Raw genomic sequence first — 27,682 nt, forward strand, 5'->3', positions numbered from 1 at the left:
ATCAAAGTTCCAGATGAACGTTTTAAGCACTATCAACGTAGATTTACTTGGACCACTCCCCCAATCTCATGGTTATGTTTATTTGCTTATGATAATTGACAGATATACAAGATATCCAATTTGTGTTCCATTGAAGGACAGTTTGACTAATACAATCGTACACGCTTTCACTAATAATTATATAAGCCATTTTGGTGCTCCTAGTACCGTTATTACAGATAATGGACCGCAATTTACATCAACAACTTGGAAAGATTTCATGACATTCCTTGGTTCAAGACATATATTGACAGCGCCATATCGTCCTCAAGAAAATTCTTTAGTTGAGCGTCTCAATCGAACTGTTAAAGCTTCTCTTAGAGCTTGTGAACATCCATCTGACTGGTTTCCGAATTTGGGTTTTGTATTACTTGGTATTCGATCAGTTGTTAAAGAAGATTTGGGTTTCAGTCCTGCTGAGTTAGTTTACGGATCAACATTACGCCTTCCAGGACAGTTTGTGGAACCACAACCAGACGCGACAAATACTGACCCTCATACATATGTAAATAAACTTAAGAGATTTTTCAGAAATCTCTGTTCAAATCCAACACGCAAACAGCCTTCAAGGAAAACTTATATACCAGAGGACTTGAGAAATTGTAGCCATGTATTTATCAAAATCAGTCGATCAAGAAAAGGACTGGAAAACTTCTATGAAGGACCCTTCCAGGTCTTAAAACGTGGAAGTAAGCATTTTATCGTCGACCGGAACTCAAAGCCGTATGAATGTTCAATTGACAACTTAAAAGTTGCACACCTACCAACTTCTGACCTATGGCATGCAGATATTGAGGATAGGAATCTTGGCGCCAAATCAAATGAACCACCGGCGAGCGATGTCACTGTTTCGCGCCCACGGACTTTCAATTTCAATATTTCAAATAATAATGATACGATATCCGATACAAGCACGAAACGATCAAATTGCGATGCAGAAATTCATTTTACAGATTCAGCACATCGACTGGGGCCGTCTCCGGAAATGTCAAATCAGCAACAATCAAATCGGCCGCGAAGGCTGAGAAAACTCCCACGCCATTTAAGCAAAGACTTTATTCTATCAGGCGAATTTCAGATGGATATCTGATGACCATATTTTACTACACAATATTTTGCTTTGTCATGCTTTGTATGAGTACGCAAGCCGTTGAGGGACCACTGAAATTATGTCACAAATCGTTACATGGACAGACTTACGACATACGCAAACTAGCTATTTGTAACCGACACAAACTTCACACAATGAAGAATTGTTCAGAAAACATCTACGAGACATCTGCCCTTCTTACAAATGTTGATACCAAGATTTGTAAACGTACAACGACCTACTGGCGAACCATTTCATGGCTGTTCTTCGTCAAGCGCAACCAAAAACACGTTCAAATACCTCAGCCAATGCGCACCCAATTCTGGTTTTTGCCGGAAAGGTGTGTTTACATTTGTTTGGAATGTTGAAGATACGAAAGCTTGTAGAGCTCGCAACTTTCCGAAATTCAACACTACCGAATTCTTGTTATATTACAATGCATCGGGCAATCTTACCGATTGGAAATACCGATCATTGCAAACCTTCGAAACTTGTTCTCAACTATAACGAAATCTTGCATTGAATCAAACGAAGTCTATTGTGCATACAATGGCTTAGTTTTAAACGTAAATGACAACTGCGAAGACATTGTCAGATTACGTCATAAAGGCGTGGCCGCTATTTGGCCTTATTTACGCTTTATTCGTTGTACCCCTGCTTTATTTCATCTATCGAAGCTTGCCAAACTGCCGAATGTCCGTTCGCCGTACATTAACAAATGGATTGCTGCAACCAATACGACTTCTCAGCATACCACGACAAACCGTAGTACAATTCAACGAACAACAAGAAATACACCAGTTATCCGATGTCGAAATTGACGATGAATCGATGGAAAATGCTAGCAACTTCTCAGGTGCGAGCACCCAAGCTCAAATGAGTCGAAAGTTTGACTGTAACAACCTTTTAATTTATCCCCACCCTATTAAGTCAACTCGATTCCGGAGGTCGTTGCGAGTTGTATATGGTGTGTATCTCGCAATGTGTCGCCTCGTTATTAATCATCTTGTATTTATTTTATCAATTTAATCGTTTTGTATTTTATTACTTTTCTCTTATTATTATTATCCACTATAAAACATCAAAACACCTTAGTATAAGAATTTAAATAAAAAAAAAAAAAAAAACATACAAATAAAATAATTGTGCAGTGTCAGTTTTCTTTTCTGTGTAATTACTTGTTATTAATCAATGCCTTGTTTTTTAGATATCACGAGTTCTTTTACTTCATATAGAATTTGATTCAGGTTCAATTTCAGGGATTCAATGGTTCAAGAATCTGTCAAATTACTCATTATTCAATTTACAGGATTTTTTCTTACTTATTATTTTATTTCAAATAACCTCTAACGCCAATTTTACAATCTTAAACACCAAACCAATTTCGGTGTAATTCTCAAGTACTAAATCCGCAATTTTTTTCTTCTCAGGCCCTTCCTTTAAACATCAAAGTGTTTTAGATTCTTTTAGGTCCTTTCTTTCTCAAGTATTGTCGCCATTTTGTTTACTATTTCGTTACAATTCCATTTTAAAATGTTAAGCATTTCTAAGCAACATAGAGAGAGACCCTTTGAATTTTTTTTCTCGTATTTTGTTTTCTCTCGTAAATGGCGTATATTCTCTTGTATACCTTAACCATTACTCATTATATCGTACTGATATCTTTTATTAATTCGTGTTATTTTGTTTTCTTTCACTTCATCTCTCGGCGGCCGGACTCAAATTTAAAAAAATTATCAAGTTAATTTTTTTTACTGTCGAGGGGGAATTGTGTAGCGAATGTGCATTGTGTAACTATGAATTATAATGTATTTAACCCTTTCATTTTAATAGTGTGTTCCATTCCCCACAATAGGTCATTTTATTGTAGCAACACTGATTACTGATTACATGTACTGCCTTTCTCGTATCGACCAATTTGATGACGTATCGTTCCGGCTTGCCGAGAGGGCTGCATAATATTGTGTTTAGATCCACTTCTGTTTTACTGCGTTAGGTGTGATGTGTTTAGATCCACTTCTGTTTTACTGCGTTAAGTGTGATGTGTTTTGATTCACTCTTGATTTACTGTGTTTAGAGTTAAGTGTGTCTCAATTTTATCTGTTTTCGGAATTTGGATTGTGCATCTTCCTATAATATACAATAACGATTAGCATCAACACTGTGTGCTTATTATCGTCTGAAGGAGTCCAGATTGGAGTCACATTCCATAACGCGTGTCAAAACAATAACGCGGGAATCGAACTTAAACATATAGGGTGATAGTCTATATCCCATCAACATCACATCTCTTTCTCCCTATAGTACTACAGTGCTAACATCGTGGTCATAACGGTGCAACAAAACCTAGAAGAACGCTAATTTGAAGCGGGAATGTTCGAGTTTTGTCAGGATTGCTCAAATACCCATTTCAATGACCAGAAAATCTTTCTAGTTGTATGCGCTAATAAAAATATTTCAGATACTACAGCCCACCGAACCTGATTTCACAAGCTTCAAGATATAACAATACCAGGATGTAGTTCATTTACCCAATTGAAATTCAAATATTACTGTATAATTCGAACAAATAAATTGTTTCAATTTAAACTTAAACATCTTAGCATTTTCATGCAGTGACAATTTTAAATGAGCTAACACATCATCAGTTTGGCCATGGTTATTTACATTAATTGAAACAGAGACAATGCATATGTAAAAGCTATGAATAAAAAAACGTTATTTAATGGAGTGAATAAATTTCCACAGTTTTTATGATTAACATGACACTGAAAGCACTTAATTCCCATGTAGCAATCAATATAAATGAGGCAAAATACCAAAAACTTACACAATTCACGGAAAATTTGAAAAAGTCAAAGTTGACTGAATATATTCAGTAATTATGAAAAAAACATGAAGACCGGCCAAATTTGGCAAACGGCAACCGGCTACAGGGGTGGTGACTCCGCTATGACCCATGGGCCGGGGCCACGGCTCATCTAATTGGGCCACATGGGCCGTGGCCCCATCAGGAAAAATTCAATCATCTTACCAAAATTTTCAAATTTTTACAAAATTGTAAATATTCGAACCAAAAAAAATCGTGGGATGCTACCAATTTTTTTTTCTTACGATAAGCATTTATATAAAAATAAAGCATAATACCAAACTACCAACAGTGATACTCCTGTAGTATGTGTACCAGGTTAGGGTTAGGACAAAATTTTGTTCAGATTTTTCACATTATAGTTCTATTATGAGTTCGAGGACTGTCTGTGTTAGCCAAGTGAATAGTCCCTTTACACAACTTGATGGGCCGCGGCCCATAGCCTGATGGGCCGAGGCCCAATTCGATGGGCTGTGGCCCCGGCCCATGGGCCTTAGATGAGTCACGACTCCCACTCGCAACCGGACGCTGCACACCACGAGTATCGCACTAATTAAGCAACTTTTGACCTACGCCAAAAGGCATCGTTGCCGTCGTTTTCTGAGAATCCCGCATCAGGCAAAGTACAAGTAAGTATAGGATAGGATAGGATTCACATATTTATCCCGGGGGAGAGGAAAGCCGATAAGACGGCTTAATCATATGGCGAATCACGGCCTCTCGTCCGGTTACCAGTCCAGGTCGGGCATGGGATTAGTTAGCCAGTTATTTGTTTTCGGAAGCATGGACTCGATGGTGGAGGAAGCCGTAGCCGACCAGCGGTTACGTGAACCACCCTACGGCGGCGAGGAGTCCAGCCATCCTCTCGCACATGATCATCCCCGCATGGGATTCGAACCTGCAATCTCACGAAGGGTAATCAGAGATGCGGTGGCGAGCGTATTCCTGACCCTTAGCACATGCGCCACTCAGCCGAGTAAGATTTAGGTAAGTTAACCGTACCTGAACTGTGCACCCCGATTTCCCACGAATAGAGGTTATAAAATTCAACCTTGTAAAGTTGTATATAACAATAATCTATAATTCTATATGACAAATTAAGAAAATTGAACACTGTTGCCAGGTTGCCGTATGGATTATCTGGAAATAACGTGCCTGATGCTGATGGAACTAGGGTGGTGTAGCCAATCTGCGGACGATTTCATTCAAACCGCTATAAAACAAAAACCAATATTTCTAACCCGTTAATTTTTTCACTGTAGGTGCATCGGCATTTATTCTACAAGCTAAACCTCGAATTAACTTTCTACGACCAGGGGTTAAAGCAATACAAACCACCAAAGTACGACACTCTGAAGACGTATTTGCGACCGAACGACCAGTGTGCGACCACGGCTTTCAAGCCTTGAACATCGTTTCTGCTGCATCGAGACTAGGGCATACGCAGCCATGCCCACTTTAAAGATGGTAAAAAGAAACACAACTCTATCCACCTGCCAAGTTTCATCTCTTTATCTCCTATATTTGTATGAATTTTCAAGCTTTTTAAAGGAACAATGGATAGTTGGCGACATGGGAAAACAGTCCGTTTTTTTTCTTCGGTCGGGTTTTCGGTCGTAACTTTTTTTGTTGTGGCCGCATTTTAGTGTAATTTCGCAGAGCTACGAGGGATAAGTGGACGATAACCACAGAGATATATAAATATATTTCCAGTTCAGTGACGATAACGCGTGAGAAATATCGTCGCGGCTCGTTAATTTTTTTGGCAGTAATAATCGATGAAGTGATGGTCGCAAATAGGTTGTGGCCGCAAAGTGGGTAAGCCACCGTACCCTGATGTTATTGATTTAAGTTTTTTATAGGCCCTATGTTTGTTTGCTTAAATTCATATTAATTATGTCTGTTTGTGTAACCAAAATTTTACCTTGTAGCTTATCAAATTTTTATTCGGTTTATCACAGTAGACCTATACAAATTCAGGTATAACAGTATAAGGATTTGATATTGCTGTACTGAAACCTCAACATGAAGATGCTTTTGTGACATTACACAAATAAAAATGATTTACTCTAGCGTTCCAGAATTACTCTCCAAGTTCATTCTTCCATTTTGTGAATATAATTTTAAATACTAGAATCAAGTTCATGCTTCCTAAAACAAATAACTAACTAATCCCATACGGTATCCGACGTGGAATGGTACCCGGACGTGAGGCCATGGTTTGCCATGTCAGCATGTGGTTAGGGGGGGGGGGGGGTAATAGACTTTCCTCTCCTTCCAGCTCTTTGGATAAATATGTAAATCCAGATGTTCTACCTCTTATTTAGTCATCTGAAATTGTGAATGTTAAACTCTGTAAACATAACAGCATGAAAGAGGGAGTTGACTTTGATGATCGTCTGGTCGTATTACTCCCTCCTGTCTACTATTACTAATTGATTGTTATTATTTTTATTAGTACGATGACTGTTATATTATTTTGGTTGACGAAAAAATAAAATCCCTCTTTCTCTGTCCCATTAGAAACTGAATAATGAAACCTCAATACAGCAATACGAAGATAACACTCGTGACACTGGCAGAAGGAAGGTCTATAAATCTGATACTTGTATAGAATCAGAGTTATATCGTGTACTTGACCAGACCGTTCTCTTTTTCCCTTCTTCTTTACATACCAGATGTACCTTAACTAAAGCATCTTGGCTGTATGGTTTTTTGCTTTACAGAACTGCAGAATTACGCCAAGAGCTGCTGACAAACTGCACTATGTAATACTAACTGTAGTAATTTTTGCTTGCATTTTGTAATTTCAGAATTTAGATAATTTTGGGACCATCTATGCAAAATTATGGATGACTTGGAAAAACTTGAATATCTTTCTCTTGTGTCGAAAGTTTGTACAGAATTAGACAACCATCTTGGAATGAACGATAAAGATTTAGGTATTGTAGTTCTTTTTACATTCTTATGTCCAATTTTCAGTAAGCATCGATTTTTTCGACACATTCTAACATAAGTTTATAAGTTCAGTAAACTTGGTGGCATCTCAGACATTTTTATTAACTGAACAACCTGACACATTAGCATGTTTCTGTGATGGTCCAGTTGTTGGTGTATAGCATAAGTTAGGTGTCTTCGTACAACAAAACCTTACCGAAGGTTAGAAAATAAAAAATCAGGCTTGTAAATTTTTTAATTTAAAAGTTTTTGGATATTTTGAATACTTGACAGTGTCGCTGACACTATGACTTTGGTGGCCTTTTGCGGCAATATTGTATGTCTGTTTATTTCAATTTTTATTTTTAATACTATTTCTGATTAATTTTGTTGTTACAATATATCTTGGACAACAAAATAAATATCTGAATTCATTAATATAAAGCTTACTTGCAAGCATTTTGGCTGATTGGGAGATTACAAGTTCATTGAATGCATAGTCAAAGAAACTGAAGTAAAATAGTTATAATATTTCTATTTAGCGGAATTTGTCATCAATCTCGCTGGAAAACATGTCACTGTCGAGTCATTCTCATCGGCATTAGCTAAAAATGGAGCAGAGTTTCCACATTCTTTTACAAGAAATCTTTTGTCTCTTATACATAGAATGAGGCCACCACAAAAGAAAAGAAAAAAGAGTATGTCCATCATTCATATATACTCTCGGTTTTTGGATGATTCCGTAATGTGGCGTCTAATAGACTGTTTATAGCTTGGGTTTGGTTATTATTGAGTAACTGTTCGATAATAACTGAATGTCAATAGTATGTGTTAAATGAATATTGTCCAAAATGGCAGAGACTAATTATTCAGCTGAAGAAATGATGACCAGGTCGTTGACAACTGTAGAAAATGTTACACATCTGAGCAGTTTTGTCAACATAATTTTTGTGATTCCTAGAATGTTGAAATATGTTGTTTCTGTTTGACATAAATTTGTAGATTTGTAGTTCTTTTTTCTGAATTGAGACCATAAAATCTTTAGGTTGTAGAATCCATGTCTCATGTTACTATGAAATAATTGCGTTTGTACACCAATTGTAGATTTTTTTCATTTGTTAATTTCATACATTTGAAACAATTCTTACTGGCATAATATTTGTAAACATTTATATTTTCCTTTCAGATAAAAAGTTAAAAAATGATTCAAAAAGCGATGGGAATGACAAAGGACCCGATTTTAACAGACATAAGACAATGTTTCCAGCATTATGCATTGCTGATGATAAAGATTATGTCAAGAATTTGTTATCAGGTATTGTATAGACTAGGCTATTCAAAGGTAGTTTATCTCAATTTAATAAAGATGCTAGCCAAACAAAACAGCACGGTAATATTTCAAAATTAAAACACAAATGAACGAAATACCATCATCGATCGAAGTCACTCCGAATGAAAATAGCAGTTGTGCCACCACTTGCAATCCTGACTTTCTTTTCACTTGTCTCACAGTAATATGGTTGATGAGTCGACTGCCAATGCCTAACATGCGTAGCGGTACACGGTGCATTTTTAATCATGGCAACAGTCTGCAGTCCATGCATTCTTCAGAATGGTCGCATACACGCATAACTCAGATCGCACCAAAAAATTGGCTCATTTGCGCATGACTTTGATCCCGTAACGAGATGATATCAACATCAGTAATGACACAATATTCAAAATCAGCTGATAAATAAATTATTCAAATCGCATTACCGAAGAATTGCCAACTGTAGCAACATCGAAAGAATGTAGCTTGTAAATATGTCACAAAAGGGCATTCTACGACGTTTGAAAATCCCTTAAATAGCAATTTTCGAATCTACGATTTATAAGAATGTGTTAATACAGCGCTATTTCTTTCCTTGAAACAAACATGGAACGAAACTGCGGTTGTGGGCGATCAAAAGAAATCGTTTTATGCTGATTGAGGAGATTCCTTGTAAACTCCCGACACAATCCTTTTCATTAATACAAATCGCGATGCATTGAAAAGCAATATACACTTCATTAAACATAAATTTACAAATAAGAATCCACCTACGGTCCTCGCTAACAGGCAGAAACGATAAACGTGAGAAATTAAGGGCCTATGTGTCTTATAATCCAGCCCAGAAACATCCTTACTCATACATATCGTATATTCTCGCATATAGGCCGAGTTTAAAACTAAAAAAAAGTTGCCAAACTAAGGAACAGGCTTATTCACGCATGACTCAGATCACACCAAATAATCGGCTCATTCGCGCATGACTTTGATCACGCAACGAAATGACTTATTCTGACTGAGCTGTCGGTAATTCCAACAGCTTCAAACCATACTACGTAAGTTCTCACGATAAACAGTGCGTCCACGCACACACACAATCGCTTGTGAAGGTGTGATTGTCTTATCATACAGCTGATGGCTTGTAAAGTCTGTGATTGGTTGTTCAACACGTGATGCTTGTACAGTCTGTGATTGGTTGGTTGTCGCTTGCTTGTGCAGGTGTGATTGTCTGATCCCACATGATCGCTTGTACACAGGGGCGGACACTTTCCATAATTTTGGGGGGCGAACTTGGATCGCCTACCGAAAAACACCGCGCCGTGTATCGTTACATAACAATAACCTGTCCATGTCATTCTCTAAGTATTAGAATGTCATTTTGCTACTCATATATCGAGTACCTAGGACACATGACATGCCTGGCACTGAACCAATTTCTTGAATTCTGCGAGAATTAGCCCACGGCTCTTGCTAACAAACAGAAACTACAAATTTGAGGAGTCGCATTGGGTTATTGTTTCAATTCCTAGTTCTGCATAAAGCGCACTAATGCCGTTTCGTAAAATTAGCAATGCAAAACAAGATAACAAGCTATTGTGCGAATTTTTCCCTAAATTTTACTGAGGAATTATCATTTGAATAGTAAAATTGCCATTATTGCCGATTTATTAAATCATCATTTGAACTCGAAATAACATTCAGGATTCACGCATTGACTTTGCAGGGTTTTATTTATAATTTGATACAAAAATAAACAGGCACAAGTTCAGGCGCGCAGCCAGGATTTTCAAAAAAAGGTGGAGGCTGTGTTCCCTCTATAGTGTGCGCGTGTGCGCGCGCACACAGCTTTCAGAGGCTGCGCACACGCATAGATTTACTGCGCACTGACACTGACGTATTTGGATGTAATGTAACAATGTGCTCGGTTGGCAGGTTGAGAAAGTTTGTTGTTGGCCCCCTTATTACCCGGTTAGAACGCCAAAGTTTCTTCATTGGTTTTTGCAGCAATATTAGTCATTTCCAAAAAAGTGCGCACACACCAAAATTTCTGCGCACACATACTACAAAAAATTAGAGGGAACATTGGCAGGGGGGATCAAAGTCGGAAATTCTCATTGCTGTCTGTAACAGTCACCCCGATCACGCGCTCGTTAAAAGAGTCGCCTTTTTAAGCATATAATGATTTTTCTGTCGCGTAAAATTTTCAATCTATGACAGCCACGAGATTCTTGTGTGCAACGTTACTGGCTGTTGCGACTTCTTACGTCAGAATAAAAATATAACTTAACTAAAATACCACGGCGATATGTGGACATAAAAATATGAGATAAGCTGCATGATGTATTTAATTTTAATACGTATTTTTGCAATCTTCCGAACTCTGCTATCGCCGTTACAAAAATCTCAATTTCTGATATAAAATCCTGTATAGTACAATTTTACTTCATACAATGAAAATAATTATAAGTATACTAGTAAATCAAAAATACAAATTAACAGCCTCGAAATCCACGCTGAACAGTCGCCACAATTATGCCACTTGTTAAAAGAGCCGACTTTTTCAACAAAAAATTTTTTACCTGTGCAAAGTAATCAATCAAAGACCGATACGGGCATATTTAAAATGTCTTGATTTGTTAATTTAATTGTCTTCAATTTAAATTGGGGTTGCGTCGACAAAACAAGAGCCACTCTTAAACACCACTGCAATCCGCGGACATAAAAATGTGTGGTAAACTGCCAGTTTATATATTGTTTTGATCCATATTTTTGCTATTTTGCTAATTCGATAAATTTGAGATGTACTTGTAATTGTAACCAGTGTCGCAGCCAGGGGAGGGGGGGTTTCGGGGTCGAACCCCACCCCCCCCCCCTTTTGAATTTTCCGAAAAGTGAAAAAGTTGCCGATAACACGTGCAATTGCTTTCTGCTAAAATCGCCGTTCGTTTTCATCAACGCGGCATGTTATTTATGCCGTGAACGCCCTTTACATTGGTGTTTATTCTCTTTAAATCACAAAGTTGTGCCGCGGGAACAATGATAATTATTTTGTTTTTGTACCCGCACGGAAATGTGAAAACTGAAAAAGCGTGCAATTGCCTTCTGCTAAAATCGCCCATGTTTTCATCAGCGTGTTATTTAGGCCGTAAACGCCCTTACGTTGGTTTTTATTCTTTCTAAATCATAAATTTGTGCCCCGATGAACATGATAATTATTTTATTTTTGTACTTTGCACGGAATTGTGAATTCGTGAGTTATTATACGTTCATCGGTGGCGAGGTTCTAAAGACAGAAGAAGGAGTAAAACCGCGATCTAAATTTGATTGAAAAGCGGCATTATAAAATACTGAAAATAAAACCGTAAACAATATAAGTTTTTTGAGTCCCGCGACAGTCTAAAAACGCTTTTCTAGTCGCAAAATTTCGTGTGCCTATGGCGCACATTATGTTTGGTCGCCGTTTAGGAACATACCGTCACTAAAATCGAAACACGGTTAATTGTGGGTGGGATTTGCCTTTTATCCATTACTTTAAAATTGTCGTAGAAAATTTTCGTGTTATCATTAAGCAAGGTTGAAAACGCGATTTTTTCATGGTTTGTGATGATATATAAGATAATTAATCCGAAGTATATCCATCAATTTTTATTGTACTGAAATAAATTTTACTCCATGAGAATTTACAGCAGATTTACGGATTTTTCAGGAGGTTTTATCTTTAAAAATAATCGGAGTGTCAGCATTGCGATTGAACGGAGTCAATGTTACAAGCACATCTCAAATTTGTCGAATTTGCAAAATAGAAAAAATACGGATCAAAACAATATATGATAGGCGACGGGCAGTTACCACAAATTTTTATTCTTATGTCGGCAAATGGCCGAAGTATTTTAAAATTGTGAATTGTAAAAAATTGTTTTGTTTTGTCGACGCAAACGCTGGTTAAATTGAAGACAATTAAATTAATAAAGCAAGACATTTTAAATATGCCCTTATCGGCCACGAATTGATTACTTTGCACAACAGAAAAATCATTTTTCGTTGTAAACGTCGGCTCTTTTAACAAGTGGCGTAATCGCGGCGATGAATATGTATTTTTGATTTAACGATATACTTCATATGCATTTTCATTGTACGAAATAAAATTGTACTTTTCGGGATTTTATATCAGTTATTGAGATTTTTCTAACGGCGATAACGAGTTGGCAAGATTCCAAAAATACGTATTAAAATTAAATACACCGTTACTCTCATATTTTTATGTCCACCGATCGCCGTGGCATTTCAGAAAACTAATGTTTTGATTTTGACATAAGAAGAAGCAACCGCGAGTTACGTTGGACACAATTAAACTAATATATAAAGACATTTTAGTTGCGAAGACTGTTACAGACCGCAATGGGAATTTATGATTATGAAACCCCCCCCTTTTGAAAATCCTGGCTGCGCGCCTGCTTGTAACACTGGCTCTGCTCAATCGCAATGTTGTCACTCCGATTATTTCTAAAACCTTATAATAAAATAAAATCCGTAAATTTTCTGTCAAACCTCACGTAGTAAAATTTATTTCAGTACAATAAAAATTGATCGAATATACTTTAATTATCTTATATATCATCACAAACCGGGAAAAAGTCGCGTTCTCAGCCATATTTAATGTTGACACGAAAATTTTCGACGTCAATTTGAAAGTAATGGATACAAAGGCAAATCCGCTCACAATTAACCGTGTTTCGATTTTAGTGACAAAATGTTTTCAAAGGCCAACCAAACATAATTTGTGCCGTAGGCACGCGAAATTTTGCGATTTTCGATGCCTAGAAAAGCGTTTTTAGACTGTCTCGGGCCTCAACAAATATTATATTGTTTACAGTTTTATTTTCAGTATTTTATATTGCCGCTTTTGAACTAAAAAATATAGGTCTCGGATTTTACTCCTTCATTTGTCTTTAGAATCTCACCGCCGATGAACTTATAGGAATTCTCGCCGGGTTCATAAGTCCATGCTAATACAAAAATAAAATAATTATCATAGTCATCGTGTCACAAATTTGTTGAAAATTTGTGATTTAGAGAGAATAAACGCCAACGTAAAGGCGTTTACGGCCTAAATAACAGATAAAAACAATCAACGATTTTAGCAAAATGCAATTGCACGCGTTATTGGCGACTTTTTCAGTTTTCGAAAAAATTCAGACGGGGGTTATCTTTTTTAGATAGTTTCGGTGGCCTGAAAAGTCGAATAAGCGTTTCGACATAGTAAATGCTTTGATCTTTGTCCGCAAATTATGCTGGGCCTCGCACGAAATCCATAACGTGAAAAGATACGTCCAGCGGTGAAAATTGTTTATAACAACTTTAAATCTATTTAATGTTTTAGCGATAATAATTAATTGTTGTAATGAAATACAGTTGCCTCTTTCATTTCTCTCGCAAGTGCCAACAATAACACTATTGAAAGATTTTGACAATAAGAAAACCATATTAGATTGTACAAAAATGAATTAGATGTGCAAAACCGTGGCGCGTGATCGGCGGTGCGTCTGAAGGCGGAGTATTACCCGTGCCGGCGCCCATGTTTCACGAAAATGTGAGGTGCTTCGAGGGCGCTCTATCTGGTCTACATTATTGTGAGAAAACAGTTATAATATCGGTAACTTTTAACCGTTTAATTGCGCTTGACTATCGCACTTTTCGGAAATGATAATTGTAAGGCGGAAACAACATGTGTTAAAATACTTTGCGAAATTATTGGGGGGCTACCGCCCCACTTCGCCCCCTCCAGGTGTCCGCCCCTGCTTGTACAGTCTGTGATTGGTTGTCACACACGTGATTGCTTGCGTGTTTGCGCTATAGACAGCCTGTCATTGATCATTCATTACAATTGTAAACTACTATGATCATGTCTTACTCTATCAGAAAAAGAATGTCCTACCCTTGTTCTTTTAAACTCAAAGTTGTAGCGGCTGCAGAAAAGTCAAACAACGTTAAAGCAGCAAAAAAGTTTGGAGTGGATGAGAGTAACGTTAGAAGATGGAAAAAGGATAGTTCATTGGAATCCATGCTCAATTCAAAACGCGCCAAAAGAGGGCCCAAAACTGGACAACATCCTGAAATGGAAAAGGACCTTCTCGAGTGGTTTGAAGGTCAAAGGCAGAATGGCTACAGTGTATCCAGATTTGCAGTGCAGTTGCAAGCATTGCAGATGGCCAAATCTGGTAATTACCAAGGCACCTCAACTTTCACTGCTTCCACGGGTTGGTGCACAAGGTTTTTGATGAGAAATGGAATATCTCTTAGACAAAGAACAAAAATAGCCCAAAAGCTGCCATCAGAATTCCAAAGAAAATGAACTTTTAACGTTTCGTGATAAGTAATCGAAAGACTCATGATTTCCCTCTGAATAGAATGGGCACTATGGACAAGACCCCAATATGTTTCGAAATGCCGAGTAATAGAACTTAAAACCCAAAAGGTGAAAAAACAGTCCTAATAAAGACGACAGGGCATGAAAAAAACCATTTTCCAGTAGTGCTCAGTTGCTCACTCAGAATAACACCACCAAAGCATAAATTTCCTTCTGGGGTAGTCATCCATCAGAGCACCCAAAGGGATGGATGGACGAAGAAGGCGTATTGAAATGGTTGAATAAGGTGTGAAGACTCAGAAATGGAGGTTTTCGCATGAAACCCTCAATGTTAGTCTGGGACCAATTCAGAGCTCACCTTACCTAAAATGTTAAGATGTCTCTTAAGTAGTCGAATACTGTCTCGGCAGTCATACCAGGAAGGTTGACTGGGATGCTACAACCGTTAGATGTCAGTCTGAACAGATCCTTTAAAGCACATGTGAGAAACCAGTGGATGGCAGATGGCAAGGCTGAACTTACAGCCAAAGGTAATTTCAAGCGCCCTCTTTTGCTTACAGTTGTGTCTTGGGTAAAGGCCTCATGGGAAATGATTCCAGAAGATATGGTGAAAAAGTCGTTTCTAAAATGTTGCATCAGCAACAATTTAGATGGCACGGAAGACGATGCCCTATGGCAGGAGGACGACAGTGATACAGATGAAGAAACGAATGTCAACTGCAAGGAATGGAATGATCTCTTTGGGTAGTGTGATAGTGAGGAAGAATTCGAAGGATTTTGAGACTGTTATTACCCTTATTTGTTTCCCTTATTTATTTCCGTTCATTGTTTCCATTATTTATTCCCGTTTTTATTTCCATTATTTATTTCTGTTTTTGTTCCCATTATTCATTTCGTTATTTGTTTCCATTATTTATTTCCGTTCTTTGTTCCCGTTATTTATTTTTGTTTTTTATTTCCGTTGTTCCTAATCTTACCATTTTCAATAAAAGTAAAATATAACAACAATGAAAAGAATTTGATTTTATCTTTTACATAAGAGCAACAGTGTTGATTTACGGCCAGATGTTTCGTGGTGAAACTGTTAATATTTGGTACGCTATCGCCGTAACGCAAACAACAGCGTCTGACTTTTAATCACATGTACGATATGTTATCCTTTTTAGTTGCGCCGATAAGGACTCTTATCGAAATTAACCGTGTTGTGGGCGATCAAAGGAATTGTTTTATGCTGATTCAGGAACTCTTTTAAACTCCAGACACAATCTTTTCCATTAATACAAATCACGACGCATTGAAAAGCAATATAGACTTTATTAACATAAATGTACAAGTAAGAGTTACGGGTAATAATCCACCTATGGCCCTCGCTAACATGCAGAAACGATAATCATGAGAAATGTTCGCGTTACAGTAATTTTGTTCTCTTACTACGCCTTTCTTAAGGCGTCCGGCGTGTAACGATTCCTAGGATTGGCATATTTGCGAATTTTTTATAAAATCGCCGTTTTTAGGGAGTCGGCTTATTCGCGAGATAGGCGTATTTTCGGGAATATACAGTTTACATCTTGCAAAGAATGTTTAAGAAATCTGAAAATAGGAATACATTGTTTTACGAGACTGAGCATTGTACATATTTTTAGATGATGAAAAAGATGCGGCTTCCACCATGGACGCCCTTGCATCCCTCATGCCTGGTAGTATCGAAGATTTGGAAAAAGATGAGAAAAAATCAGTGAAAAAAAAATCACAAGATAAAAAAGACGAAAGAAGAAACAAACACTCACACGAGTCTCGACGTTCTCCTGAAAGGTGTGAAATATTACACATAAAAGTTTGCAAATATGAGTTTCTTCATTATTTGTTCTGAAGTTAGAAATTGTGGTTACATGCTCAGCAACCACTGCTAAGAGGACCTGGAACAGCGGAATTGAAGAGTATATTAAACTTCATTTCTGTTCAAGTTACCAATGATTCATTTAACTGATATTTCCAAATTGGTTTAGTCGCCAATTTTTGAATGTCTTCAAGGTACCGCTACCTGTGTACTGTTTATTAATCATGCACGGCTAATCAGTTTCACAAATCTCAAAAATAAATTTTTGCAACTCGATGCAAAGTTTTAATTGTTTTGAATTATTCTTTTTCAAGCATGATGTGTGCATATGCTAAAAATGTTTTCCTAAATAAATGAAATTGAATCTAGACATTCTCGTCATTCACGATCGAGGTCCAGGAGTCCTCATAGGAATAGAAGTCGTGATCGTAATTACAAAAGACATGGAAGGTCAAGATCCAAGTCACCAAATTCAAGGCATCGTGGAAGATATTTTTCAAGCTCTCATAAAGACCACCCTGGGTCAACGAGAAAGAGAGTTAGGGAGAATGAAGATAGAGATAGAAGTAAAGAAAAAGAAACAGCTAAAAGGTGTTTATGTAATTATAATATTGATTTGATATCTGAAATCAGTGGCGCAGCCAGTTTTTTCGGGTTTCAGGGTTCTCGGGGTCGAAACCCCCCCTTTTTAATTTTCCGAAAAGTGAAAAAGTTGCCGATAACACATGCAATTGCCTTCTGCTGAAATCGCCGTTCGTTTTCATCAACGCGGCATGTTATTTATTTCGTGAACGCCCTTTACATTGGTGTTTATTCTCTTTAAATCACAAATTTGTGCCGCGGGAACAATGGTAACTATTTTATTTTTGTACCCGCACGGAAATGTGAAAACTGAAAAAGTGTGCAATTGCTTTCTGCTAAAATCGCCCATGTTTTCATCAGCGTGTTATTTGGGCCGTAAACGCCCTTACGTCGGTTTTTATTCTTTCTAAATCATAAATTTGTGCCACGATAAACATGATAATTATTTTATTTTTGTACTTTGCACGGAATTGTGAATTCGTGAGTTATTATACGTTCATCGGTGGCGAGGTTCTAAAGACAAAAGAAGGAGTAAAACCACGATCTAAATTTGATTGAAAAGCGGAATTATAAAATACTGAAAATAAAACCGTAAACAGTATAAGTTTTGTTGAGTCCCGCGACAGTCTAAAAACGCTTTTCTAGTCGCAAAAACGCAAAATTTTGTGTGCCTATGGCGCACATTATGTTTAGTCGCCGTTTAGGAACATACCGTCACTAAAATCGAAACACGGTAATTGTGGGTGGGATTTGCCTTTTATCCATTACTTTAAAATTGTCGTAGAAAATTTTCGTGTTATCATTATTAAACAAGGTTGGAAAACGCGATTTTTTCCCAGTTTGTGATGATATATAAGATAATTAATCCGAAGTATATCCATCAATTTTTATTGTACTGAAATAAATTTTACTCCATGAGAATTCCAGCAGATTTACAGATTTTTCAGGAGGTTTTATCTTTAAAAATAATCGGTGTGTCAGCATTGCGATTGAACGGAGTCAATGTTACAAGCACATCTCAAATTTGTCGAATTTGCAAAATAGAAAAAATACGGATCAAAACAATATATGATAGGCGACGGGCAGCTACCACAAATTTTTATTTTTATGTCGGCAAATGGCCGAGGTATTTTAAAATTGTGAATTGTAAAAAATTGTTTTGTTTTGTCGACGCAAAAGCTGGTTAAATTGAAAACAATTAAATTAATTAAGCAAGACATTTTAAATATGCCCTTATCGGTCACGAATTGATTACTTTGCACAACAGAAAAATCATTTTTCGTTGTAAACGTCGGCTCTTTTAACAAGTGGCGTAATCGCGGCGATGAATATGTATTTTTGATTTAACGATATACCTCATACGCATTTTCATTGTACGCAATAAAATTGTACTTTTCGGGATTTTATATCAGTTATTGAGAGTATTGCTTTTTATATTTCATGCAACTATTCACAAATAAATATTTTAACTACAGTTATACCGGTAGTTAACCATCGTCCTTTGTCCCACGGTTCCTGCAATCATTTATTTTCAAAATTTGTACTAATTCATGCAGATCAGCACTGCCGGTGGAACCAAAGCCTGGTGATATTTATGATGGAAAGGTTACGTCGTTGCAGCAATTTGGATGTTTTGTTCAACTTGAAGGCCTTGCGAAAAGATGGGAAGGTCTTGTACATATATCAGGTACTTCCTAAATTTCTTCCAATTTAATAATATGCTATATCAAATATAGCATTATTTTATTCGACTGCTGTGGACTTGCCATGTACAAAACTGCTGGAATGGTAATGGTTTTCAACTTACATACATGCAATGCAATGTTTTAAAACTAGCTAAATTAATCTCATGGAAATATAGTTCTCCATACTTTTAACTTTTGATGTTACATAATGATTTAGAGTTGCGGAAAGAAGGGAGGGTTGCTAATGTATCAGAAGTTGCTCATCGGGGAATGAAAGTTAAGACGAAGGTGCTCAGTTTTACTGGTACTAAAGTAAGTTTGTCGATGAAAGAAGTTGACCAGCGAACTGGTGAAGATCTAAACCCCAAGCGGTATGTTGCTCCAGAGATTGTTGCTATATATGCGCGGTCATATATCTGATTATATGTGGCGTTCATTTTAATACTAAAATATTGATTAAGTTAAAAAGAGAACATCTTTTAGTCAGTAAATTTTGTAAATAGATGTGTGTATTTGCTGCACAAATCGCCCTGTGACAAGAGCCTTAGCTAGATCTAGGTGAACATGCAATCTATTAATTACCAAGTCACTACTGATTAAAAACCTTATGCAGTGTGCATATGTCACTTCATAATATTTTCAAGATGTTTTTTTGGAGGCAGATCTTCCTTTTTGTTTTGACAATTTATTATTTATAATATAGTAATTTTTTATGCAAAATGGTTTATCATTTTAGGATACATCGTTCTCAACCAGCTTCTGAAAAATCGAATGAAACTACTGGTAGGAATCCGGATCGTCCTTGTGATATACCACTTGCCATGGCAAAAGATTCAGAGGTTAGTAAGAGAACTCCATGAGTGATCTTGAAACATTTTAATATATTTTAATTTGTTACTTTTTGTTTGTATGTTTTTCTACTAAATTGCTCTTCGACTTTAAATAAGCACTGATATGAATATAATATATCATATTTTCTGATCAGCATGGATCATCACCAACAAGAATCAATAAAATGTCTGACATGGAAAGATGGGAAATAAAACAAATGATTTCAGCTGGATGTATGGATGTCACTGAACTACCTGATTTTGATGAAGAGTCTGGTAAATATGATCATTCTTGTGTGTAATAGCTTTAGTTTATTTTAAGTTGATGTCGCCAACAGAAAAAACTAAGTGTAAATTAGATTACCTTTACCTTCAGTGTTCACTGTACGATGTTTGAGTCCGACATATCTTAATGGCAAATATCTCTCAGACTTAGCATTTCGTGCTTATTTTTACCCTATTTACCATCTTGGGGCAAATGCCAGTTTCTCAGATCTTCACCAATATAAGTCTGATAAATATACAAAGAATGTGAAAATAGAATTTTTATTGACTTTGAATTTCTTAAGCATTGTTTATTGGATATCGACCCAATTTTCTTGAGTTACTCAATTAGCCCCATGCTTCTGGATTTTTGTAAATAGCTGTATCTTGGTACCATTTGACATGACATTTCTGTTCCTTAGAAGTGCTTTTAAATTTGAGTTTCGGTGTCGTTCAACTAATTCAATAAATGATTTTAATAAAATAGGTGTTCTTCCAAAAGATGACAGTGATAATGAAGATTTAGAAGTTGATTTGGTGGAAGAAGAACCACCATTTCTCAGTGGACATACCAAGCAAAGTATTGATCTCAGTCCAGTGAGTATACTCGACTGGACATTCGAAGTTCTATTCAGCAAATATTAAGAGTTTTGGCATCTATGTTTTGATTCTGAACCGTTATGATGATTTGACCAATGTTTTTTGCTTTTTGCATATATTATTATTTGAAAAGTGTTAGGAAATTACTTCTAGTTTGTCCAAATAAAAGTAAATCTCTCTAATTTATATATATTTTTTTCTTTTAGGTAAGAATCGTTAAAAATCCTGATGGTTCTTTGTCCAAGTCAGCAATGATGCAAAGTGCTTTATCAAAAGAAAGAAGAGAAATCAAGCAGCAACAAAGGGAAAGCGAGTTGGATTCAGCACCTGCAGGTGATTTATTGTTTATGAACCTGGATATTCATTACCGCTGTTCCAGGTTTTCAGTATTCATATTTTATATGACAGGCCTCAATAAAAATTGGATTGATCCAATGCCTGGTACAGCTAACCAGCAAGTTGATGGTAATTCAAAGGGTGCTGGTCTAATGGTGTCTGATATGCCAGAGTGGAAGAAGCAAGTTTTTGGAGGCAAAAAAGTAAGTATTTAATGTTATTTTTTTTATGTAAACCGCGACTGACACATTTCTGTAATGATGGGCAAAGCTAATGACAAAAGGTGTGAATAAACTTGCATTGTTCTCAAGTTTGTTTCTGGTCTAATATTCTGAAACCCGATTTTTGTAATCTCATACCCAAGTTTTTGCGGGTTTTGTTTCCTTCCGAAATGAAGCGTTAGTATAGTTTCTTATTATACCAGGAAATGCGTCAATTTTGTACCCTATTTTACTGCATAAATTATATCAATTAATGAAGATGCTTTCGAGATAAGAAGCAAGTAAAGCATATTCTTCCTGTTTCAACCAGTCCCAACTTGCAGGGTCTTATCACCATCCCAATTTATTATTTTTTTACCTGAAAAATACCAGGACAACATACATTGGTTCTTGGTGCTGAATGTTACCTTCACAACATGTGAACAAATTTTTGTACGCCCGGTAGAAATTTACAAGTAGTACAACTTTCTATTGCACTTACAAGTTACAACCCAGGTTTTTTAGGTTGCAGAGTTCTCCAAACCAGAGTTTTTGGGGTTTGGTAAACATGCGGCAAACATTCTAATTTTTATATCAAATATTCATGCAGGCCTCGCTTTCAACAAAAAACTGCACTAGTAATTCTCTGTCTAAGGTGTCTTAATGGCCAGGCCTGATATTATGAAATATAATTTCTTTTTGTTTCTTTAGGCATCATATGGCCGAAAAACGGAGTTGTCGATTATAGAACAACGTCAAGGTCTTCCAATTTATAAACTTAAAGAACAGTTGGTACAAGCTGTTCATGATAATCAAATTTTAATTGTGATTGGAGAGACAGGTGAGGTTTACGTATAACAAATGTATTATTAAAAATTCAAGAAATGCATGAATGGAATGCATTATATAATTTAAAAATAAATAATGTCTGACCTTTAGTATCTCTGATGCCCTAAACAGTTTATAACATTTAGGATTTACATATTTCTCGGCCTCTCGTCCTGTTACCATTCCATGTCGAGTATCCAAGTCTGAGAGAGTTTTATGTATTATAAGAAGACTTTTCATATGTATCTCAAAAATGAGATGATAGCAAATATGGCAGTTATTGGGTAGTTGAGTTGGAATTATTCAAGAGCGTAGTTGGTGAGCTTAAATAGAACAACAACTATGTGAACCAGTGATGTCGAGGATACCAGCAATCATCCCATGTATTATTCCTAAACAAGTTTCTAGCCAGCAATGTAATGATGAGCTTATCGTTGAAGCTTTGCTTATCATTTTCACAATATTTTACAACACAGGATCTGGGAAAACTACTCAGATTACTCAATATATTGCTGAAGCCGGTTACACATTAAGAGGTAAAATCGGATGCACTCAACCTCGTCGAGTTGCTGCAATGTCTGTAGCAAAAAGAGTTTCTGAAGAATTTGGCTGTCGACTTGGTCAGGAAGTTGGGTAAGATTTTCAATTAGTAACAAGCCTGATGAATTTACTAACCCTGATTCTAAATAATGGGCCCAATTTTCTATCCAAGTTTGGTTTACTTGGATGCAATATTAAATTTTATTTGGGATCAATACAATATAACCCTTGCTCTGTGAATGCAGCGAAATAATGTTTGGTTGTCCTTTAGCTACACGATTCGATTTGAAGATTGCACAAGTCAGGAAACTGTCATTAAATACATGACTGATGGTATGTTGTTGAGAGAATGCTTGATTGATTCAGATTTAAAACAGGTACTGAACCATCTATATTTTTATCCGGAAGTAAATTTTTCAATTTGATGAAATGTTGAGAAAAATGTTTAAAAAGTGCTGCATAGGTTTTGGCTGTATAGCAGGGTGGCCAACACATCGATCGCCACACGTTGAGTTTATTGATTTCGAGTAAACTGTATTAACAACATGCTAAAAAAATTGTCTTCAACTATAATTCACGCAGCGACTGCTGTGTTCTAAAAAAGAGGAATAAGTACTGAACTTGCCCAAAAGACAATATATGTCCGAGGACAAGCCTGATGAAGCACATTAAAACATAACGAATACACGTTTGTTGCTGTCAAAGTTTAAAAACGAACAGACCCAGTGAGATGTGTTGAGCAGCGAACAGTACTTATATCGATATTCCACTTTGTCCTAATTTCTTCTGCATCATAAAAATTTGGTTTACCCTGGAGTGCTATAAATTTTGTTTCCAACAGTAGCACCAATGTCGCACCATCCATTTTAATTTCGATTAATACTTAAAAAGCCAAGAACTGTTAGTAATCAGTAATTATTGTGTGTGAATTTATTATAAATTAGTGTCGACCGCATTGTATTGCAAAGATTTTAGTTGATCTCGGTTGAAAATTGGTTGGCTGAACTTCATCATTGGTCACTGAGAATTCTCTTGTAATTTAGAGAAATCTAAGACTAATTTTTCATTTTTAATTTGAATTCAATTTGAATAAATTAAAATCAATGCGATGACATCATCTTAATGTATTGTCAATTTTCCTGTATCTGGGATATGGTTCCTATTCTTTGAAAAGAAGACCTGTATCTATCACACTATATCTATCAATTTTTAGTATGCTGTTCTCATGTTGGATGAAGCCCATGAACGCACAATACACACTGATGTTTTATTTGGTTTGCTGAAGAAAACTGTACAGAAACGGAAAGACATGAAACTCATCGTTACATCAGCAACGCTAGATGCTGTCAAATTTTCACAGGTAGCAGGAGTTATTTCTCCTTATTGCCGAAAAGACAGACTAAGAAATTTATTTCATAATGCAACAGATATCATACCTTATTTATATTAATCTTTGCTTTATTTTCCAGTATTTCTTCGAAGCTCCTATTTTTACGATTCCAGGAAGAACATTTCCTGTTGAAATATTGTATACAAAAGAACCAGAGACTGATTACATGGATGCTTCTATGATAACCGTTATGCAAATACATCTTACTGAACCACCTGGTGACATTTTGTTATTCTTAACTGGTATGTGAAGTCTTATTAAATTTTTACTGTCTATGATTCGCCATGCAATATTAGTCAACTCCTTTTCTTGCTGTAGGCCAAGAAGAGATCGACACTGCCTGTGAAATACTATTTGCCAGAATGAAATCACTTGGCCCAGAGGTTCCAGAACTCATTATATTACCGGTTTATTCTGCTCTACCTTCTGAAATGCAAACCAGAATTTTTGACCCTGCACCACCAGGAAGCAGAAAGGTATTTTCTATATGTTTTTGATTTTATATTCTAGGCACCATAATATGGGTATTTCGCATCGGCGAACCTTCATTGAAAAAATGCTTGTTTTCATGGTCAGGTTGTAATAGCAACAAACATTGCTGAGACATCACTTACAATTGATGGGATATATTATGTAGTTGATCCTGGATTTGTCAAGCAGAAAGTGTATAATTCAAAAAATGGAATAGATCAACTTGTTGTGACTCCTATTTCGCAAGCACAAGCGAAACAAAGGGCTGGCCGTGCAGGACGTACTGGGCCAGGAAAATGTTACAGATTATACACAGAACGAGCATACAGGTAGGTTGATTTTTCCCGAATTTATGGTTGATCAGTTACAAATCCCTATACTATCCAAATTTATGCATCTATAACATTTAACCTGCCTATTATATCCTGGACTGGAAACAGGATACCATGGTTGAACTTGATATTATTCGTGTTGTTGGCTTGTTGCTACTGTACTGCTAGCATGCAAACATATGAATGAAATGTATAAGGAGGCTAATTCATATTTTGACATATAATTATGAAGTCTGATATTATCCAAATGCTTTGCCATCAGCACATCAAATGGCAAATCTCTATTTTCTCCACCCAGACTTGCCTCTAGTGATTGCCATTGAGATTCCGCTATTTTGTAAGTATTCATTTGGTTTAAGAAGTTTTTTACTTAATATAAGAAATGTGTGGCGAATAGGCATCAGCACCGAACTTAAGTTGTCTTATACTTTTATTAGGGACGAAATGTTAACCACAGCAGTTCCTGAAATTCAGCGAACTAATTTAGCATCTACGGTATTGTCACTCAAAGCAATGGGTATCAATGATCTGCTTTCATTTGATTTTATGGATCCCCCACCTATGGAGACGTTAGTTACTGCTATGGAACAGTTGTACCATCTCAGCGCTTTAGATGATGAAGGCCTTCTTACAAGATTGGGACGAAGGGTAGGTTTTCTTTTCTCCTCTTTCTTCAATTGTCACTCATTATTACAGGTAGGACACCAAATTAGCCATCTAATAAAAATATGTGTGAGTGGTTAGTTCAGTATTGTCGACATTTATGTGTTCTTCTGGGGCTAGAATGATTCTACTGAAAAAAGTACCAACGCTCAAAAATGCTACAAGGCCAATTCTATTTGGAGTCCATAAGAAACCGAAATCCTAGTTGTAATTACCATAGTTACGCATATCTCTATACCTTGGTTTTTGAAAAATAGCCAGAATCAATACATGGGAGCTGCAGCGCGATTTTTCAGATGTCTGAACCAATGTTCCCTCTAATTTTTTGTAGCATGTGTGCGCAGAAATTTTGATGTGTGCTCACTTTTTTGGAAATGACTAATATTTGTGCAAAAACCAATGAAGAAATTTTGGCGTTTTAACAGGGTAATGGGTGGGCCAACAACAAACTTTCTCAACCTGCCAACCGAGAACATTGTTGCATTACATCGAAATACGTCTGTGCGCAGTAAATCTATGCGTGTGCGCGGCCTCTGAAAACTGTGTGCGCGCGCACACGCGCACACCTTAGCGGGAACACTGGTCTGAACCTTATGACAATCGGCACTTACAAAGCTCTGTTTTGTTAACATTTTATGACATAAACTCATCTTCTAATGTTCAGATGGCTGAATTCCCCCTGGAGCCGATGTTGTGTAAAATGTTGATAATGTCTGTTCATCTTGGATGCAGTGATGAAATATTAACAATCGTATCAATGTTATCTGTACAAAATGTATTTTATCGACCAAAGGTGAGAATCTTATTTTCAACATATTCAAATATAATCTGAATGAACTATCACAAAAATGCGGTAATTCGCACTGTCATCCTTGTCTTGTGTACATTCTGGTCATGTCACACTGCTTACTTTTAGGAAAAACAAGCTTTAGCTGATCAAAAGAAAGCGAAGTTCCATCAAAATGAAGGAGATCATTTAACCCTACTAGCCGTGTATAATTCATGGAAAAGCAATAAATTTAGTAACCCGTGGTGTTATGAAAATTTTGTTCAAGCAAGAACTCTAAGAAGAGCTCAAGATGTCAGAAAACAAATGCTTGGAATAATGGACAGGTATTGTCATCGTGCTTTTGTGAAAATAAATATATAAGTTCTGAATAGGTTTTTGGGTGGTATATTTAGCAAGATATTCATTTGGCATATTGTGTCATAATTATAAAAGCTTGATACTAAGCAATTACCATCAGAGGCGCTCTATTGGTTATCCCAATGATATTAAGTGTCCACTGATGCAGAGTACATAAAATGTTTATTTTATTGGAAATACCATGCAGAAAAGAGCAATGTATAATGTATTGAAGGTATAAAGATTTATCATTCCATTCTTTTTTTCAATTTCTCCCCAAAGTTCAAACAAGTTTATATTTCACAACGTTTGGTGGAGCGGTGATTATATTGCACTTCCAATTTTTCACCTAAAATGTAACTTTTAAATAACAGACACAAACTTGATGTTGTAACATGCGGGAAAAATACTGCCAAAGTGCAGAAAGCAATATGTAGTGGATATTTCCGAAATTCTGCCAAGAAAGATCCTCAGGAAGGTTATCGAACCCTTGTTGATCAGCAGGTTGTTTATATTCATCCAAGCAGTTCACTTTTCAACAGGCAACCCGAATGGTAGGTATCATTTATTCTTATTTCACAATATGATGTATCGTTGATATTTGTCCTATTTTATATCATTTACAAATTATTTAGCCTATGTACACAGTATTATTATGTGTTGCTATATGTATGTATGCATGTGTAATGCTTCAACAAAAGTGTTTTTTGACAGCAGATATTCATTTTTTGAATGAAAAAAAACGTCCCTTGCGAAAATATATTTTTTGAATTTTGACATAATAGCTATTTACCTCTTGATTTCAATTTCAAGAATCAAGACGCACAATAATTTCCAGCACTAGGTTACTGCAGGGCGTTTATCATGTATTCAATGCTATTTTATAACCACATGGAAAAACTTTCATTTGCGACAATATGGTACTATATTCTCAAAATTGCCCAATTCACAATTGACCACTGCTCTGAACTAGTTGTAGCTTTGAAATATTTCTTTTTATCACAGGGTAATATATCATGAACTTGTTTTAACCACAAAAGAATACATGCGTGAAGTTACGAACATAGATCCAAAATGGTTGGTTGAATTTGCTCCCAAATTCTTTCGTATGGGTGATCCTACAAGATTGAGTAAACAGAAGAAACAGCTAAGACTGGAACCACTTTACAATCGATATGAAGAACCAAATTCTTGGAGAATTTCTCGTGCTTACCGACGGAGATAATCATGTCAAATATGATGGTGGTTTTATGTCTTGAAAATTGAAAACATTCAATAAACCTTGCCAAGGGACTTTCGAAATTCAAACTGCGGCAAAACCAAGATCTTGTTTTATCATATTTTTTACATTCAGTTTATAATACAAGAAGATGCCATTCATAAA

General features: G+C 36.3%; 2 protein-coding genes across 2 annotated transcripts; both read left to right on the forward strand.

Moving 5' to 3' along the window:
* Positions 1-259: 259 nt before the first annotated feature.
* On the forward strand, positions 260-1,129 carry LOC144425897 (uncharacterized). The gene has a single exon (XM_078115670.1). The coding sequence runs from the start codon at positions 260-262 to the stop codon at positions 1,127-1,129; it is 870 nt and encodes a 289-aa protein (XP_077971796.1).
* A 4,588-nt stretch (positions 1,130-5,717) lies between these two features.
* LOC120343017 (ATP-dependent RNA helicase DHX8-like) lies at positions 5,718-27,682 on the forward strand. The gene is made up of 25 exons (XM_039412086.2): positions 5,718-5,816; positions 6,812-6,940; positions 7,478-7,633; positions 8,122-8,250; positions 16,258-16,426; positions 16,821-17,042; positions 18,590-18,720; positions 18,936-19,089; positions 19,455-19,557; positions 19,704-19,824; positions 20,300-20,409; positions 20,619-20,745; positions 20,821-20,951; positions 21,660-21,789; positions 22,253-22,409; positions 22,588-22,693; positions 23,530-23,676; positions 23,786-23,948; positions 24,025-24,182; positions 24,283-24,506; positions 24,947-25,157; positions 25,837-25,965; positions 26,089-26,285; positions 26,673-26,852; positions 27,304-27,682. The coding sequence occupies exons 2-25, from the start codon at positions 6,847-6,849 to the stop codon at positions 27,521-27,523; spliced, it is 3,669 nt and encodes a 1,222-aa protein (XP_039268020.2). The 5' UTR covers positions 5,718-5,816; positions 6,812-6,846; the 3' UTR covers positions 27,524-27,682.

The sequence above is a fragment of the Styela clava genome, chromosome 1 (genome assembly GCF_964204865.1).
Source record: "Styela clava chromosome 1, kaStyClav1.hap1.2, whole genome shotgun sequence".
NCBI lineage: Eukaryota > Metazoa > Chordata > Ascidiacea > Stolidobranchia > Styelidae > Styela > Styela clava.

Bases quoted from the DNA above. Each gene is read 5' to 3' on its own strand.
- LOC144425897 (XM_078115670.1), top strand. From the start codon at position 260: ATGACATTCCTTGGTTCAAGACATATATTGACAGCGCCATATCGTCCT.
- LOC120343017 (XM_039412086.2), top strand. From the start codon at position 6,847: ATGGATGACTTGGAAAAACTTGAATATCTTTCTCTTGTGTCGAAAGTT. The intron at 19,090-19,454 runs GTATGTTGCTCC...TTATCATTTTAG, and splicing joins GAAGATCTAAACCCCAAGCG to GATACATCGTTCTCAACCAG. The intron at 24,183-24,282 runs GTATTTTCTATA...TTTCATGGTCAG, and splicing joins CACCACCAGGAAGCAGAAAG to GTTGTAATAGCAACAAACAT.